The sequence below is a fragment of the Apus apus genome, chromosome 3 (genome assembly GCF_020740795.1).
Source record: "Apus apus isolate bApuApu2 chromosome 3, bApuApu2.pri.cur, whole genome shotgun sequence".
NCBI lineage: Eukaryota > Metazoa > Chordata > Aves > Apodiformes > Apodidae > Apus > Apus apus.
The window spans coordinates 72472057-72487074 of NC_067284.1; the positions used below are offsets into that span (position 1 = coordinate 72472057).

Consider the following 15018-nt stretch of genomic DNA (forward strand, 5'->3'; position numbering starts at 1 on the left):
ACCGGGAGGAGGCGGGCGCCGACCCCCCGACGCCAGAAGCGCTGGGCGTGGGGGGACGCGGCCGCGCGGCGGCCGGGGGCAGGAGCGCCGCGGTCACGTTAAACGCGGGCGGGGAGGAGAGCGGCTGGGGCTGGTTTTTTTCCACGCTCGGTCCATCACTTTTATCCTACGAGAAAGGCGAGGCCCGGGAAGGGGCGAGGCCGAGGTCCCCGCGGAAAGCCGCGGCGGCGGGCGTGGAGCCGCGGCGAGCGCGGCCCGTGGGAGTCACGACCCCAGAGGCGTGTTTTCCCGGGCGGCCGCGGCCGCGCTGCTCCCCCAACAGGCAAAACTTTCCACACACGGGCGCGCTCGCTCACTTACACACACACACACACACACACACACACACACACACGCACGTACAGGCGCGGCTGCCTCGCACACTCGCCCCGCACACACACACACACACCCTGACGTCTTTTGCGCATTTCCTGCACTGGAGCGAGCGGCGGAGCGGCACCGGCAGGCGCGCTGGGTCTGCGCGGCGCGGGGAGAGGGAGGGAAGGAGGGAGGGAGGGAGGAGGCAGGCAGGAGGCGGGCGGGGGGCGGCCGGCGGGAGGGAGGCGGGAGGCGGCGGCGGCTCTGCCCATCGTCAGGGCGGCGGCCGCCCAGCCGGAGCCCGCCGAGACCCGCGCGGCCCGGTCCGCTGCCGTCGCCCCCCCATGCGCGGGGGTCGCTCCGCTGGGTCCTTGGCCTTGGCGGCGGCGGCGGCGGAGGAGGCGAAGGCGAGACGGGACGGGCGGCTGCGGGCTCCTGCGCGGATGGAAGGTCCTGGCGCGGATGTTTGCTGAGCAGAGGCTGTGCAGTAGGCAGGGCTGGTGGGTCGGCCGGTGTTTCTGATTTGTGTGTGTGTTTGTGTGTGTGTGTGTGTGTGCATTGTTGTGCGGCGCACGGGCAGGACTGGCGTGTGCAGGAGCCAGGGATCGAGGCTCTGCCTCCTCTGCAAAGACTGATCCAGGATTATGGTCTAGGTGAAGGGAGAAGGCTCTTGCTCACCCCAGGGATTGATTATGCTCGGGTTTTGATTGCATTCGGGGGTTTCTGCAGCCGCGGACGCCTCCCCCTCCCCGGCGGCCCCCCTCCCTTGTTTTCCGTTAGAAACACGGGCAAGAAAATAAATGTATTCACTGGGTGTCGCAAGAGCAAAGGCTAAATAATCAAAGGTAACAGCAGCAGCAAGGCGAGGAGACCCGCACGGTGTCCTGCTCCCCCGCTCCCAGACCTGCCCTTCTATTTATTGGCGAGACCTTCCTCCCCCCTGCTTGGTGCAAGTGCGTTGTGCGAGTGTTCAACCCCGGGAAAAGTGCAGCCATCCAGCCATGGTGGTTTTCAATGGCTTGCTGAAAATCAAGATCTGCGAGGCAGTGAATCTGAAACCCACAGCGTGGTCTCTCAGGCATGCGGTGGGTCCCAGGCCACAGACCTTTTTGCTGGACCCTTACATAGCCCTCAATGTGGACGACTCCAGGATCGGGCAGACCTCAACCAAGCAAAAGACCAACAGTCCTGCTTGGAATGATGAATTTGTCACCGATGTTTGTAATGGCAGGAAGATAGAGATGGCTGTTTTCCATGATGCCCCCATCGGGTACGACGATTTTGTAGCTAACTGCACTATACAGTTCGAGGACTTGCTGCAGAACGGGAGCCGCCACTTCGAGGACTGGGTAAGTGTTCGTGCTGTAGGTACATACGTGTACGTATGATTTTCAGTGGCACGGCTCAGGATGCAACATCTGTCTTGCAGAGCTAGGTTGCCAAGGGCATGTAATGACTCTGAAGGCTTTTCATTATTTCCATGCTTTGTTATACCAAGATAGTCGTGGTTACTGTATATCTAATGCGTGTGGTCTACAGGTAAGGGAAGAAAGAAAAATACGCTGAATCTAGGTAAGAGATATAGTTACCATGATATAACTATAGTTATATAGTTACCACCAAGTGGTATAGTTACCACTTCAGTGTCTGAAATTATATTACATAAATGCAAGTCCAGTTATTTTACTGTGTTTCAAAACCTCCAACCAAATTAATCCATATAGAGCAGTACTGCAAAACCCAGATCTAGTACTTAGACAGAGTTTGTTACTTCAGTGTGAATGCTCTTGGTAGGCCTGGCAATGACAAGCCTTAAAAATACAGACCTGACCTCTGATATGAGGCACTTCAGGGTCTTCCTATCACTTGAAAGCTCACTGCATCAGCACTGATGCTCCTCCTTCCTTCCCCCAGATGATCTACACCTTTATGCATAGAGCTAATGCAATGCTTCTTCAAATGCCTCGGACTGATAAAAGGTCCTGGTGGATTTTGGCTCCAACCAGGCAAATTCAGTTGCCTGTATACACAATGTGTTTTAACAGCTTCTACAGAGTATTAAAGGCCCAGAGGCTAGCATGCCTCAGTGGGAGTACAAAAAAGCTGGAAAATCCTTGGTCTGACATCCTCGGGTACTGTGATTTAACATGGGAAAAAACAATCAAACACAAAAAGAAACACAGGAAGGAGTATGCATACTTTATGTTTCTGCAGTTAAACAGTTAAATGATAAATCGATTCAAAAAGATGTATAATAAAACAATAGTAATGGTCTTCTAATTTTAAATGTGCCCTCCTTAAACAGCCATTTGAAATGTGTATGCTCATCTTTTTGTGTATCTTTGTTACAGTCAAGGATACTAGTCAGTTTCCTGTATTCTTTGGGGTGGCAGAATGATAAAAAAGTGAAAGAGGCTCTATGTGCTGATTAGGAGCTGAGTTAAAACTTTACTATTTTCAACTTTTAAATATTTTCCACTTCTGCTCCATGTGTTACATTGTGGTAATTAGGATTTAGATTATTCTGATGCTTTATAAAACCTACAGGTTAGTAAACTGGAATGATGAAAACTGGGTGATAGGCAGAGGAGAAGCAGTCAAATCAGGAAAAGACAAATGCAGTAGTATTGCAGATGTCTTTTACCTGGGTTGAATGATAATCAAGTTGTGGCTCTCCTGAAATCAGGGAGGGTTTCATCTTTGAGACCAATGAGATGAGAACATCATCACAGGTTTTTAGTGAAAGAATAATCATTTCATATCTTTTTGTGTATGGTAGGTGTTGTGAGTTTGTCACCAAATCTGGAATTTTGGTGGTGCTGGTGTGCTGGGGTATATCCTGGCTCTGATTTTTAAGGTGAACACAAATGTCCCAACATGTTCCCTAAATACGTAGTGGAATTTAACGGATTGAGGCCCATTGTAGACATGATCTGGTAGGAACTACATAGCTGAATCAGATGAATGCTGTGTTTTATTGCAGCAGGATTCATTGCTGTCCAGCATGATGATCCTTGTTGTCTGTTGATGTGACAGAATTGAGGACATGGCAGTAGATCATAACTGGTCAGCTCAATATAATGCAACTTCTGAAGCAGCATTTACCTCATTTTTGTGCTGTAAATCCTCATAGTTTGGATTGTGTTTGTGCAGTACGTATAATACAGGGTGTACACCACCCCCACTCTCCATGTATCACAGTTAGAGTTGGTAGGGAGGTAACTATTTATAGGATTGTGCCTTACCCTCTCCAAAATCTTCCCGTTTACTCCAAGTGTCGCTGTAATTGTTGTACCGAGTGTGTTTATTTGATTGGTAATAGACAGAGACCTTCAAAGAACTTGCTCTTGCAAAATCGTACTGTTTTTTTTGTCTGAATTCACCGAATTAAAATAAGGCCTGTGGCTGTGATATTTCTATAGAGCTTATACTGACGTAAATAGATTTATTGGTGTCTTTATCAGTGTCTGGAGTCTATACTAAAACCTGAAAGAGAAGTCATCTGTGAAATGCATGGGTTTCACAGTATGAGGGAAATGCACATGGCCTAAACCAACGTGAGACTAAGATCTGCAGTTACAATACAGTCAATTTATTCTGTTTAATAAGAGGACTAATTCCTTCATTTCACTCTTGGCATTAAAGGCAGACATTTTTGTAGTGCTCTTCCCCAACTTGGTAATTAAGAGCAGCAATAATAGGAACCCATTCCTTGTTATTGCCTGGAATGTCTAATAAATGCAACCTAAGACGCACTCTTGGAGATCGTAAAGGCTTTTTATGCCATTTTGAGGGTTTCCCTTTAAGCAGTCCTAAAAGTTTGAACTGGGTACGACATACTTGTTGTGTTTGGTGTAATTGCACTGCTTCCCCTCTTTACCTTCAGAATGATGCAACAGTTCTTGCAGGACTGGACTGTCAGTGCTGAAATAGGTTTGAGAAAATGTTCATGTGCTGAGAGCAGCTCTTGTCAATATACTAATGACTGTAATGTTTTCACTCTCATATAATGCTGCGTATTTTTTGTAAGGAAATTTCAATATCTGTTTAATAATATCTGCACTAGGGTCAAGGTTACAGTACTTATCCAGTAATACATTTCTAGGATCTTGTCAGAAGTCCAAAATACAAACAGGACTTGCAAAGAAATAATGTTACTGTTTTTTTTCCCCTAAAAAACGGTTTCTCTCTTTACCCAGCTTATCTACTTTGATTGTGTTTTGCCATTGTGCAAATCCTTGTATTTTTTCTAAAGAATGAATATTTTAGGGAAATACTGGATATTTTTCTCACTGTTAAGCCTGTGCTATATACTGATGCCATGGTTACAGTGGAAACACTAATGATAAACAAGTACAAAGCTTGAAATCCTGATAGCTTCTATTGTATTAGGACAAGCCAGATACATATGCAAAATCCTGATTCTTTTTCTCTACAGAGCATTCAGCAGTTGCAAAAATTGTATTTAATATATATTTTTAAAAAATATGAATCAAAGCTGTGCCTAAATCAGTGGTTCACATTTTACTGGGTGGATATATATTAAACAAAAGATACTATTTTTTTTCCTAAAGATCAAGATAAAATATTTGCTTGAATTTCTAAAAAGGGTATAGTGACCATTAAAAAGATGGCTGCTTTTCCAATGGTGCATCAATATAGACATAGCAGAGTAAAAGTGTCAGTTTTGCAGATTTTTTATAGTCATGGCTACACTGCAGTTTTAAAAAGAGCTTTGGATTTATGACATTACAGGCTGTAAGTGTTATACAGAAAGACACAGATTATTCCAGAGGATGTTGGTGAATTTACACTGTGAAAAATCTGAAATACAGAACAATAAACAACCTGAAAATTCTGACTGAAAAAGAAACTATAAACATGAAAGCTGTGGCTATATTTTTTTGAGTTAGGTAATTAATGTAATAATAAAGTATGTCTTTATCTAGCTTCCTTAAATATGGCATATGTAAACATTGCACTTGTGTTGGTAGTGCAGCTCCATTTAAATCAGTAGAATTGAGATCAGGAAGCAAAATTCTATTGATATTTAGTCTTGTGGTGACACTCCTGTGAATTAGCACAGTCAATGTTTATGTGTTTGGATGACTGGTAGTATGGGTTCTGAGTTCAGGTCCACTTTCCAGAGTTGATGATATATGAAATCAGTGCAATTGGACCTGTGCCAAAGACTCCATCTAAGGGTCATAGCCATTAGCCCAGCTATACACAAAAAAACTGTATTGAGTTGTCCTAAGAAATCCTTTTGTGGGCTGAGTAGCAGAACTCATATAATCAGTCAGGACATCACAGCATTTAGCAAGAAAAGCATCTATTTCCACTGGAAATATTTTACAGCTGTATTTAGGTTAATGAAACATTTAATTTTCTGCTGTCTTAAAAAAAACCAGCAAAACTGTAATACTGTCCGGAAAAAAATAAAACAGATTTCAGTGAGCTTTTCTTTGCTGGTCATAAACGTCCTCCATACTACTTTTTTTTCTCTTCAGTGCTGCTTCTTAAGATATAAATTTAAAACATTATACTTTTTTAAAAGCATCCTTCAATATTTTGATTTTATCAATGTGAAGTTAGTCAACCAGCTGTGCTACTATTGAATAAAACAAGTTTATTATGAATTAATACAATATGTCAATAGAAAGTTGATGAGGTACAGGAAAAAAGCATGTGGAAGAGGTACACAGTTTTACAAACTCATTGAGTTGCTGACTTACGTGTTTTTACATCATGCTGACAGTGCACTACTGAAGACATTTTCCTATTGGAAAGACTCGGTTTTTACGTTGCAGTCCATACAGTTAGACACCTAGGTTAGTGGAGCTCTGAATGTCATGGTGCCCACCTTTCCTAAGAGGAATAACAGTAACAATGTCATACATTTGAAAAGCTGAAAGCACTTTAGGGAAAGGTCAACGTTTTTTCTTCTGTTGGAGGAATTGAGAAGCAGGTGCCTACAGTCACCCATAAAGGCAATAGCAGAGGAAGGATTGGTACTCTTCTGAGTCATTGGTTCAGTGGGCTCTCCATGGATGCGAGAAGCAGAACTATCTCCTTCCATTTCGCCTAATCTGAATTAACTGGAAAGATGGCTTTGGTGCTTATCAGAGATTTTCTGGGGTTTTCTGTTGTGGTTATTATTTTAATTTTTATTTTTTTTTCCTTAATGACCTTCTGTCATTTGTGTTGCTGAAATGGGAACTGCTTTTAGTCAGCAGGTGATCTCTTGTAGCAGACAGAGAGTGGAATTGTAATGATTTTAGTGCAGGTCACCCTGTGCGTTAACCTCTGCTTGTGCCATACGCTTCTGAAGGTTGGTGTTGGGCTAGCAGATTTTTATTTTCATCTGCTGGCTGAATTTGTCTGTGCTGAAGGTGTTGAAAGGCCTAGGATTTTGCTTGTGAAAGCTTTATGTCTCATCTAAACTGCATTTCCTGGGCTGCTGAAAAGCATTGTTATCAGAAGAGTATTTGTTGAAATGAAAGGGAAGTTGCTGTCCTGTTTGACAGGTTCTGCATGGTAAGGCTGTCACTGAGCAAGGTCTCTCAGGTTTGGGGGCTGAGTGTGAGAGAGCTATGGGTTATCAGCAGAGTTTCATGGGGACTCAGAGTAAATGTGAGGGTGGGTGGTGTTAGAGGAGATGGGAGATTTTGGAGAGCACTTTGTACACACAGGTGTCTTCCTTGCCTTCTCCCCCGGCTGGTCTCCCTCCTGTGCTTCCTCTTTTCCCTCTCTGCTGGGGATATGGTACAGTCACCACGCAGCTCACCCACTATCTTTTATCAATCCCTTTCTACAGCTGCATAAATCTACTCCTACTCCCTGCTAGAAATGTTCTCTCCTAACAGCTTTTGCTTACCTGCAGTGCTTCCCAGCCTGCAGAGAAGCAATAGAGGAGGAAAAAGCTGCCTCTGAGGTTGCTACTGCAGAGAGAGGGAAAGGGCAAAGTAGGGATAAGAGAAGATGAGGCATGGAGAGGAACGTGGAGGAGGGTAATGAAAAGTTGCTGCTGCCCCACATACTACATCTGCCCTTTTGGCAACAGCTGAGAGCTACACGTGTAGGAGACAGGGATGAGCTGGCATGGGCAAATTGACTAGTTGAAGGCCATGTGTTGCTCACTAACATGATTTTTTGGGGGCTTTTTTGCCTGCTTTGCTCAGTGTATAGCTTCTAAAGTCTTACTTCAAATGTGAAAAAATTGCTCAGGGTATGAAAAGTGTATAGTGGAGCATGCATTTCACTTAGCACTGAATTGTCATACATGTAGGCCAGGATTTGATCCCATGACTGTTCAGAATCTCATGCTACTGTTACCAGTACCAATAGTGATACAAACTTCCACAGAGTGAAAGTAATTTTGCAGAACTCTTTAGAAAGTATTTGCTGAAACAAAGTAACAGAGTCCGGTTCACAGGTTTTAGTTCAAAGCTGGACTTCAAGAAATGTCTGAATGGGCTGAAAATGGTTCCTACATGTCCTTCTTCTGCCAGTTTTTAGACAGAGTGTATCATTATTGCAGCTTAGGCGGTTGCATAGACACTGTGCAGAACTTCACTGTTGTGAGTGAACCACTGATCTCACTGTGTTTGCTGGGTTCACTGGATTTCATGCAGGCATATGTTTAAATTCTTTCCTCAACTGGGGCCTGTGTTCCAAGGGAAAACGGAGAATAAATAACATTTAACAACATCCTTTAGTTTCATTTTACTCTTACTGATTTATTATTCTTCTGCAAATCTTGCACATGCAAGCCTGGTTCCTGCTTTCCTCAGCCACCAGAACTAAATCTCTCCCCTCCCATCCAGAATTATTTAAATACTGCTGAAATGAGGATTAGATTTAAGTTGGAATTGTGAGAGTTGACATCTAAGTGTGGTAAGTTTGACTCCCAAACTAAGCCTCCATTTAAATTAACTTCTTGGGGGTTTTCAAATTTTGAAAGGAGGATGTGATTACAATTTATAAAATATTAGAGACAATAGCATTTCTGCTTGGAATTGGCTGATTGAATTTGGTTCTGCTTTACCCAGTACTGTCTTAATCTCCTTTCCCTTGCCCCAGTTATTAGACTGTAAGAGAAAGATATCTACAGTTCATGGTGAGAAATGTTTCAGAAACAATAGGGTATGCAAGTAACAGTAAATCTGTGGTGAGAGAGCACTGGGAAGAGACTTTCCCTCCATCCACATGGAAAGGTAGAGCTGTAACTATCTGTATATGGAATAACCTCAGAAGTCCAAAGACAGGTTGGAAAGCTACCTTTTTGGGGGTGGGGAGAGGGAACGAAACAAACCCTTTTGTCAAGCTAGACAGAGCAAGGTCTGAAGAATAGGGTCATGAGTCATGCAAATTGCAGCAGTTACAGGGGTTTGAACCATTTGGGGGCAAAGCCATAGAAGGCTGATGAAAAGGCTTAGCCTTGCATTTGTAAGTGACTGCTTTCCTATTTGGCAGGCAGTCACTAGAAGATTTTATTATAAAGTATATGTGCAATATTAATATGAAACTGCAACTGTACAGCTAATAAATAATTCTAGAGATTGGGTAACTTCAATAGCAGCTATGTACTTTGCACTGTATTTTAGTAAAGCAAAATGCAAATCAAAATGATGTAAGAACATCTGCAGAATTACTGTCTGCTCTGATCATTAATCACAGTCAGTAGTTTGAGTTGCTGGTAAAGTTGATTTCTGAGTGCCCTCTCACATGCCTCTAAGAATTGAAAAATCTTAAATGATCACTGCTGTGATTTAACAGAAGTTACAGAGGCCAACATTTCACATATTTCTGAATAGCACAGCTAAAAGCCTTCGTGATATTGGCATGTTCCCATTAAATATAACAGGAGTTCTAATGTTTATTTTATTGGAAGCAGTGTTAGAGGAATGCTACACAGTTCTAAGAGTTTTACCCCCACTGAACTCTGTAAGGTTTAATTGTTGAAGAACAGAGTAAAAAAAAGTCATTGCTTTTAGAATGAAAAAAGGCAAAGTTTGATTCCATCAGAGGCTTGCAGGCAGCCATTTCTGCCGTGTATCAGCTGACTTAAGCTGATTTAATTGTTCCAGACAATAGAATAATTTTGGTTGTTTCTGGTGTCCTGCTGGGCAATTTCATCACAGGCAGGAACAAAAAAGTGTGAATAATGTCTAGAAGTTACCAAATAAAATGCACCTCTGCGTTGTTTAAACAGTGAGCCCCCATTGTATCCTCTGTACCTTAAATGAAGAGTAGGCAAACTTAATACTTAGTGTTGCCAACTTAGTATCTTTCAGTACCTCACAGTAGAAATGTGTAACAAGCCTCCTATCATAGAGGACCACATTTTCTTACGCATTTTAGAATTCTTCATTCTTCAGTACATTGGCCTTTTCAATGTCATTTAATGTCAAATATATGGCTTTGTCAATGTTCATATTTATAAGTATTGTTAAATAGTGACGTAATAGCAATGAAACATATGTAATGGTGGTGAAAATATGAACAGAAGACTGGTGCATACTCTGCGTAGGTGAGGAGGAAATGGTTGGAATTGCTTTGCTTTGTTTCGCAGACTAAAAAGCAGCAGGACTAGTGATTTACCTTTCCTTGGTTTCTTTCAGTTTTCTCTTTATCATCTGTTCTGTCTTCATTCTGCCAATTCTCCATCTTTCTTTACATGTTCTGGCATCAAGATGGTCAAGATATTATAGGATGACCTTTTTAGGATCGGATGACATTTTGATGTTGGCAATGCTAGCAGACTGCGTGAATGAAATGTCCTGCTATAGATCTCTACAGAGACCTATTGCAAGTACAGTTTTCTTTCTTGGACCATATTTACTCATTTCATAAGTCTTTGCATCATCTGTCAACTTCCCTTTATTTCAAGGTGTCCTGGTTTGAGCCAGGATTAAGCCAATTTTTCTTTTCACTGATTTTTTTTTCCTTCAGTAAGCTTTCTTTTAACTAGCAACTGTGTGTTCTGCTAGGCTGAGTTAGACAGACAGCAAAATTGGCCAAAGATATTCCATTCCATATATCTACGTAAGCTCAGAGGAAGGACAGAGATCTTAGAAGACAGCTTCCTCCTTCTTCTCGCCGCGCTCTTCCGTTCCATGGCTGGCGTCCGGGGAGGACTCTGCTCATCCATCACCGCCGACCCTTAGGCTCGAGCTCTCCTGACCTTCATAACTCTCCGCTTTCTCCAGCAGCGGCTCCGGGATTTCTCGGGACTCTTGCCAGTTCAGGGGAGTGCTGTGGGAGTTGCTGAGGGTGGGGGGAGGCGAGAGGCTTTTGCCCATATCTGAATATATCTGTATATAATTGTATATATTTTCTTGTGTGATTCATTAGTGTTTTAATTAAAGCTGTGTAGTTTAGTTTTCAATCCAGCCAAGTCTCTCTCTTTTTCTCTCTCTCCTTCCCTACCTGGGTGGGGGGGGGAGGGGATCGAGAGCATTGTTGTCGGACCTGAGTCAAACGGTGACACAAGGTGAGATTGATCCATGGTCTTTGAAAGCAATGTCTAAGGCTATGTTGTAAAACAAAAGGCTAAAAGTCACTTATGCTGTGTCCACCTTGTTTTCTTTCTTACGTGGTTCTAGTTGGATTTATTGAGGAATCTTATTTTTCTTTTCCTCCCAGTTTCCTTGCCTTTTTCCTTCCTTGTAACCCTATGGTGCCTTGGCACCTCTTGAACATTTGGCCCACTTCTTTATCTGCTACTATCACCTTGTCCTCAAGTTCTGGCAGTCTGTTTTAACCTTTCCTTTGCTTTTCTTGTTATTACTTCCCATATATCCATATTGCTGTTATTCCTACCATTCCAACTCCTTTCCTTGACTGGTCACTCTGATGGACCAGTGAGCTTCTCGTGTCAGTAGGACTCTGAAACACCTTCAGGACCTGAAGCTCTGTGGGGCTGGCCCAGCTGCTTGCATCCAGACCATGTCCCCACTGTGCTTGTCAGCAAGCAGAATGGAACTCACTGATCAGGTTAGTGGCTGTTGGGGCAGTTATTTTCAGTCAAAAGAAGTGAAGTACTGATTTTTTTAGTTAGCTATGATACAGAAGTAGTTAGAGGAAAAAGTGTAATATAGTGGACTTTAACATAAAGCAAAATGCTCTGATTTAAGCAGAGTCAGGGGGGTGTTGAAGGAGCACAGTATGTCCCTGAAAACTGGCCTCTCCCAAGCAATGGAAACACTGTTACAAAATTTTAATTGGTACTGACTTGGGATTTTCAGGGACCCCTAATTACAGAAAATACCTAGTATTGTTTGGTATTTTTATTTTATATAAAGTGAAATTGTGGTTTGTGTCTTCAAAAAATTGCAGTCCAAGCAGAAGCCAAAAAAAGGCAGATTGGGGTAGCCAAAAGAAATAATAGGAAAATGCTTACCAGAGTGAAAGGCAGTAGCAGTTGCTTAGCAGCAGCCTATAAATTCAGGTTTCCTTGGTGCCCCTAACTCAAAATCTCAAGTGGAGAGGCAATAGTGGGAATTTTGCTGGACATATCTGAAGATTCTGATGCTTTGCATGGTGTGGTGTTTCTCTTCACGGAGACGATAGATTTAGAGGGACAGCCCTTTATGATCTAGTCCATGGTTCCCAAATTTCTAGTTATTTCCAAGTATCCCATATAGCTTTAAGGATGTTTGGGATCACCCACTTTTAGGGAACTACAGTATTTTCTGTATAATTCCATAGAAGCTGGTATTAACTTCATTATTACATTTGAGCTTTTTCATTATCAGTAGCTGGGTTAGAGCACTACCATTACAATAATAAAATATAGACACAATACGTATCTTATGTACTAATGCCACTGGGCTGAGATAAGCTTAGTTAAATTTTATTCCACACCTTTGCTCTTTATGCCAGCAAGTTCTCAGAGACATATCAAGGCTCTAAGAGGAGGAAAGAGGAAGGAATTTTATTAACCTTTCATACTGATTTTGGAGAACTGTTACCTGTTGCGTCAGAAGCGACAGTGCTTTTCACATAACGAGCTGTGGGGAACGGTCCCCCTTCTCCCTCACAGATAAGACTAAAGTAAATATTGGTCTCAGTAACAATTTGTGGGCGTGGTGAGGGTGGTATTGTAGTTTCCACTCTAAAACTCGGCGCCAGAGCTCGCACATCCTCTGAGAGAGGCAACCCCGTGTGTACCCTCGATCCCTTTTAAAAGCTCCCTCAATAAGAGAGGAAGCATCCTGACCTCCGGCGGACTGTTACTAGCACCGTCAGACCATGACACGAGCAAAACGTTGGAGCTCTTTCGCATGACCTTTATGCAATACTTGATTTATATATATACATACACATATATACAGTGTTTATATATATACACACATGCATATAAATATATAGTAAGGTCCGTTACTTTTAAAAAGAATGTTGGTTTAGTGGTCATATTTAGGAAGTAGCTTTGCATATGCATTTTTAATAATGCCACGTAAAAGGTTTTAAAATACAAATTCAGCTAACTGATTTTTAGCAATTCCATGGTGCATTAGCAGCCCAGCCAGAGGCAAGTTCCAATGATCTCTTTAGGTGCTCTTTGCTTGCCAGTTCACGCTCATGCTTTGTGTCTGCTTTGCCCATTTGTTGCCAGATGTCTTGGGCAGGGGATATCATTCTGCCTTCTTGTACATACTGTTTAGTAAGACTGTGGGGTGTCCGATCCTTTTTTTTTTTTTTTGAAATGCATTCACTGTACATCAGTAGTATGGTAAAAAAAAATATAAAATTAGATCAGTTAACCTCTGTTTGTCATAGCACAGTGCAGTTCAAAAAGCAGAAACCTTTCTGTGTTGGTTTTATTGGTAAGTAGATGTGTAAGCAAAAAGGAATATACCTTAAACACAAAAGGAATAGTATGCTGTACACCAGTAACTGGGGGGCATACATTGTCTTGCACACCAATTCAAAGCTGATGTTCCTATGTTGATTTTAATGGGAATTTCTTTGAATGGTGTTCCGTATTGCTGAAACTGTTGAGAGTGTGTGTACTGTTTAGCTGCCTACGTAATGGCTCCTCCATCCTACTAGCTGAGTTAGGGAGAAAGGTAGTTATATCACTATCAATTGAATTCCTTGTATGTTTAATAGTGCATTTTATGCATTTTTCAGAATTGAGGCCTGTTGTAAATTTCCAGATATGTGGAAGTTGCATGAAGAATTTAGGCTTCTGATTCAGCAGTCTTTGGAAAGCTTATCCAGCTGTCTTTTCATCAGTGATTATTTCAGTGTCTTATCTGTTTGTGAAAGAGTTTGTGAATGTGTTGTGAACTGCCTGTGAATGCATTGGTCAAAACGGTCCGTTCTGACCAAAAGCTTTCTCTTTGGTTTGGTATATACGTTTTCTTGCAAGTGGTACTTTTCAGAGTGTTGTTAAGAGTAAAAAGTAGTCCAACAAAAACCTTAACATTCTGGTTATTTTTTTTTTCTGACTGTTGCTTCATTATTAAAACAATAGTAAATCATTGAATATTTGAACAAATACAATGAAACTGATATCTAGCCTTGTTTGAAGGTACTCTGGACATCTGACAGGCTCTAACATGTACCAATCATCGTATTTTGTTTACAATGTGTGCACTCTCCACCCAAGCACTGTTTTTCTTTAACAGTGTTATTAATACCATAAAGCTTTCAAAATGCATAGTGTAATCAGAAGTTTATAGTTTTAAAAATCAGATTTAAAATCAGATGTTAAGTGTGAGAATGTAATTTTGGGTTTTATGCTGTTCCAGGAAGACCAAGGTAAAACCAGCATGACTGAAAAGGAAGGCAGACAGAGTGAGAATGGGGGCAGTTCTGGTGAAGCCTCTTCTTATGGCAGTCTCCCACTGGATTGTTTGGGCTTCTTCTGTTTGGGACCTGGATGTAATTGTGGCAGTGATCAGTAAGACAAATTACAGGCCAAATGTTTTGTAGAACTGCCAAAAAAAGTTTGCAGCTCTTCCAGCAACTGTGAATCAGCCCTGCACCCTCTTTGCAGGCTAGCAAGCAAAATCTGCTTCCCAGCAGCAGTGTGCCTGTCTGCAGAATTCCTGTATATAAGCTTTATGCATGGTTAATCAACTTTACAGTGCAAGTAACGTGAAGCCTTGGAGGCCTTTTATGCACCTATGAAAATGTACTTGATGCTAGTGATACCCTTAGTAAGGCAGGAGTGAATCGCTGAAACCTTCTCAGACTGTGGATGCATGCATTTTGACAGGGTCACAGTTTTGACTGTAGCAGTTATTACTTTCTCTTTGATAATGCACACTGAGCGTTAGGTAGTGCAGAATCAGAACATTCATAGTTTCTTCCTGGAGGAACTTATGCTGTAAAATCAGAAAACTCATTACCTCACTTTTGGATAATAAGGTCTTAAACTACAGCGTAAGAGCTATGAGTGTTTTGTACCTGTGTAGCAGATAAAAATGACATGTAAAACCCAGAAAAATGCATAACAAAATACAAATCTATACTTTTCAGAACGGAAGCGTGCAAAAAAAATGAAATAATGCTATGGTATTGTGACTTTTAAAGATGTATTTGATAGTCCCCTGGGGAAGCAGTACTTGTCTAACTGGGTAGTTAAGGAAGAGTGTTTTTATTCACATGAGTCAGCAGAGACAGACTGAAGCTTATGTTGTGTGCCAA

At 41.9% G+C, this 15018-nt stretch overlaps 1 protein-coding gene across 3 annotated transcripts in view; it reads left to right on the plus strand.

The window, feature by feature from the left end:
* Positions 1-621: 621 nt before the first annotated feature.
* PRKCE (protein kinase C epsilon) overlaps positions 622-15018 on the plus strand; it is a 300604-nt gene continuing 286207 nt past the window's right edge. For all 3 annotated transcript variants that reach the window (XM_051613079.1, XM_051613081.1, XM_051613082.1), the window contains exon 1: positions 622-1706. In XM_051613079.1, coding sequence (XP_051469039.1) covers positions 1359-1706 — 348 coding nt within the window. In that variant the 5' untranslated portion in view covers positions 622-1358. The remainder of the gene's footprint in view (positions 1707-15018) is intronic.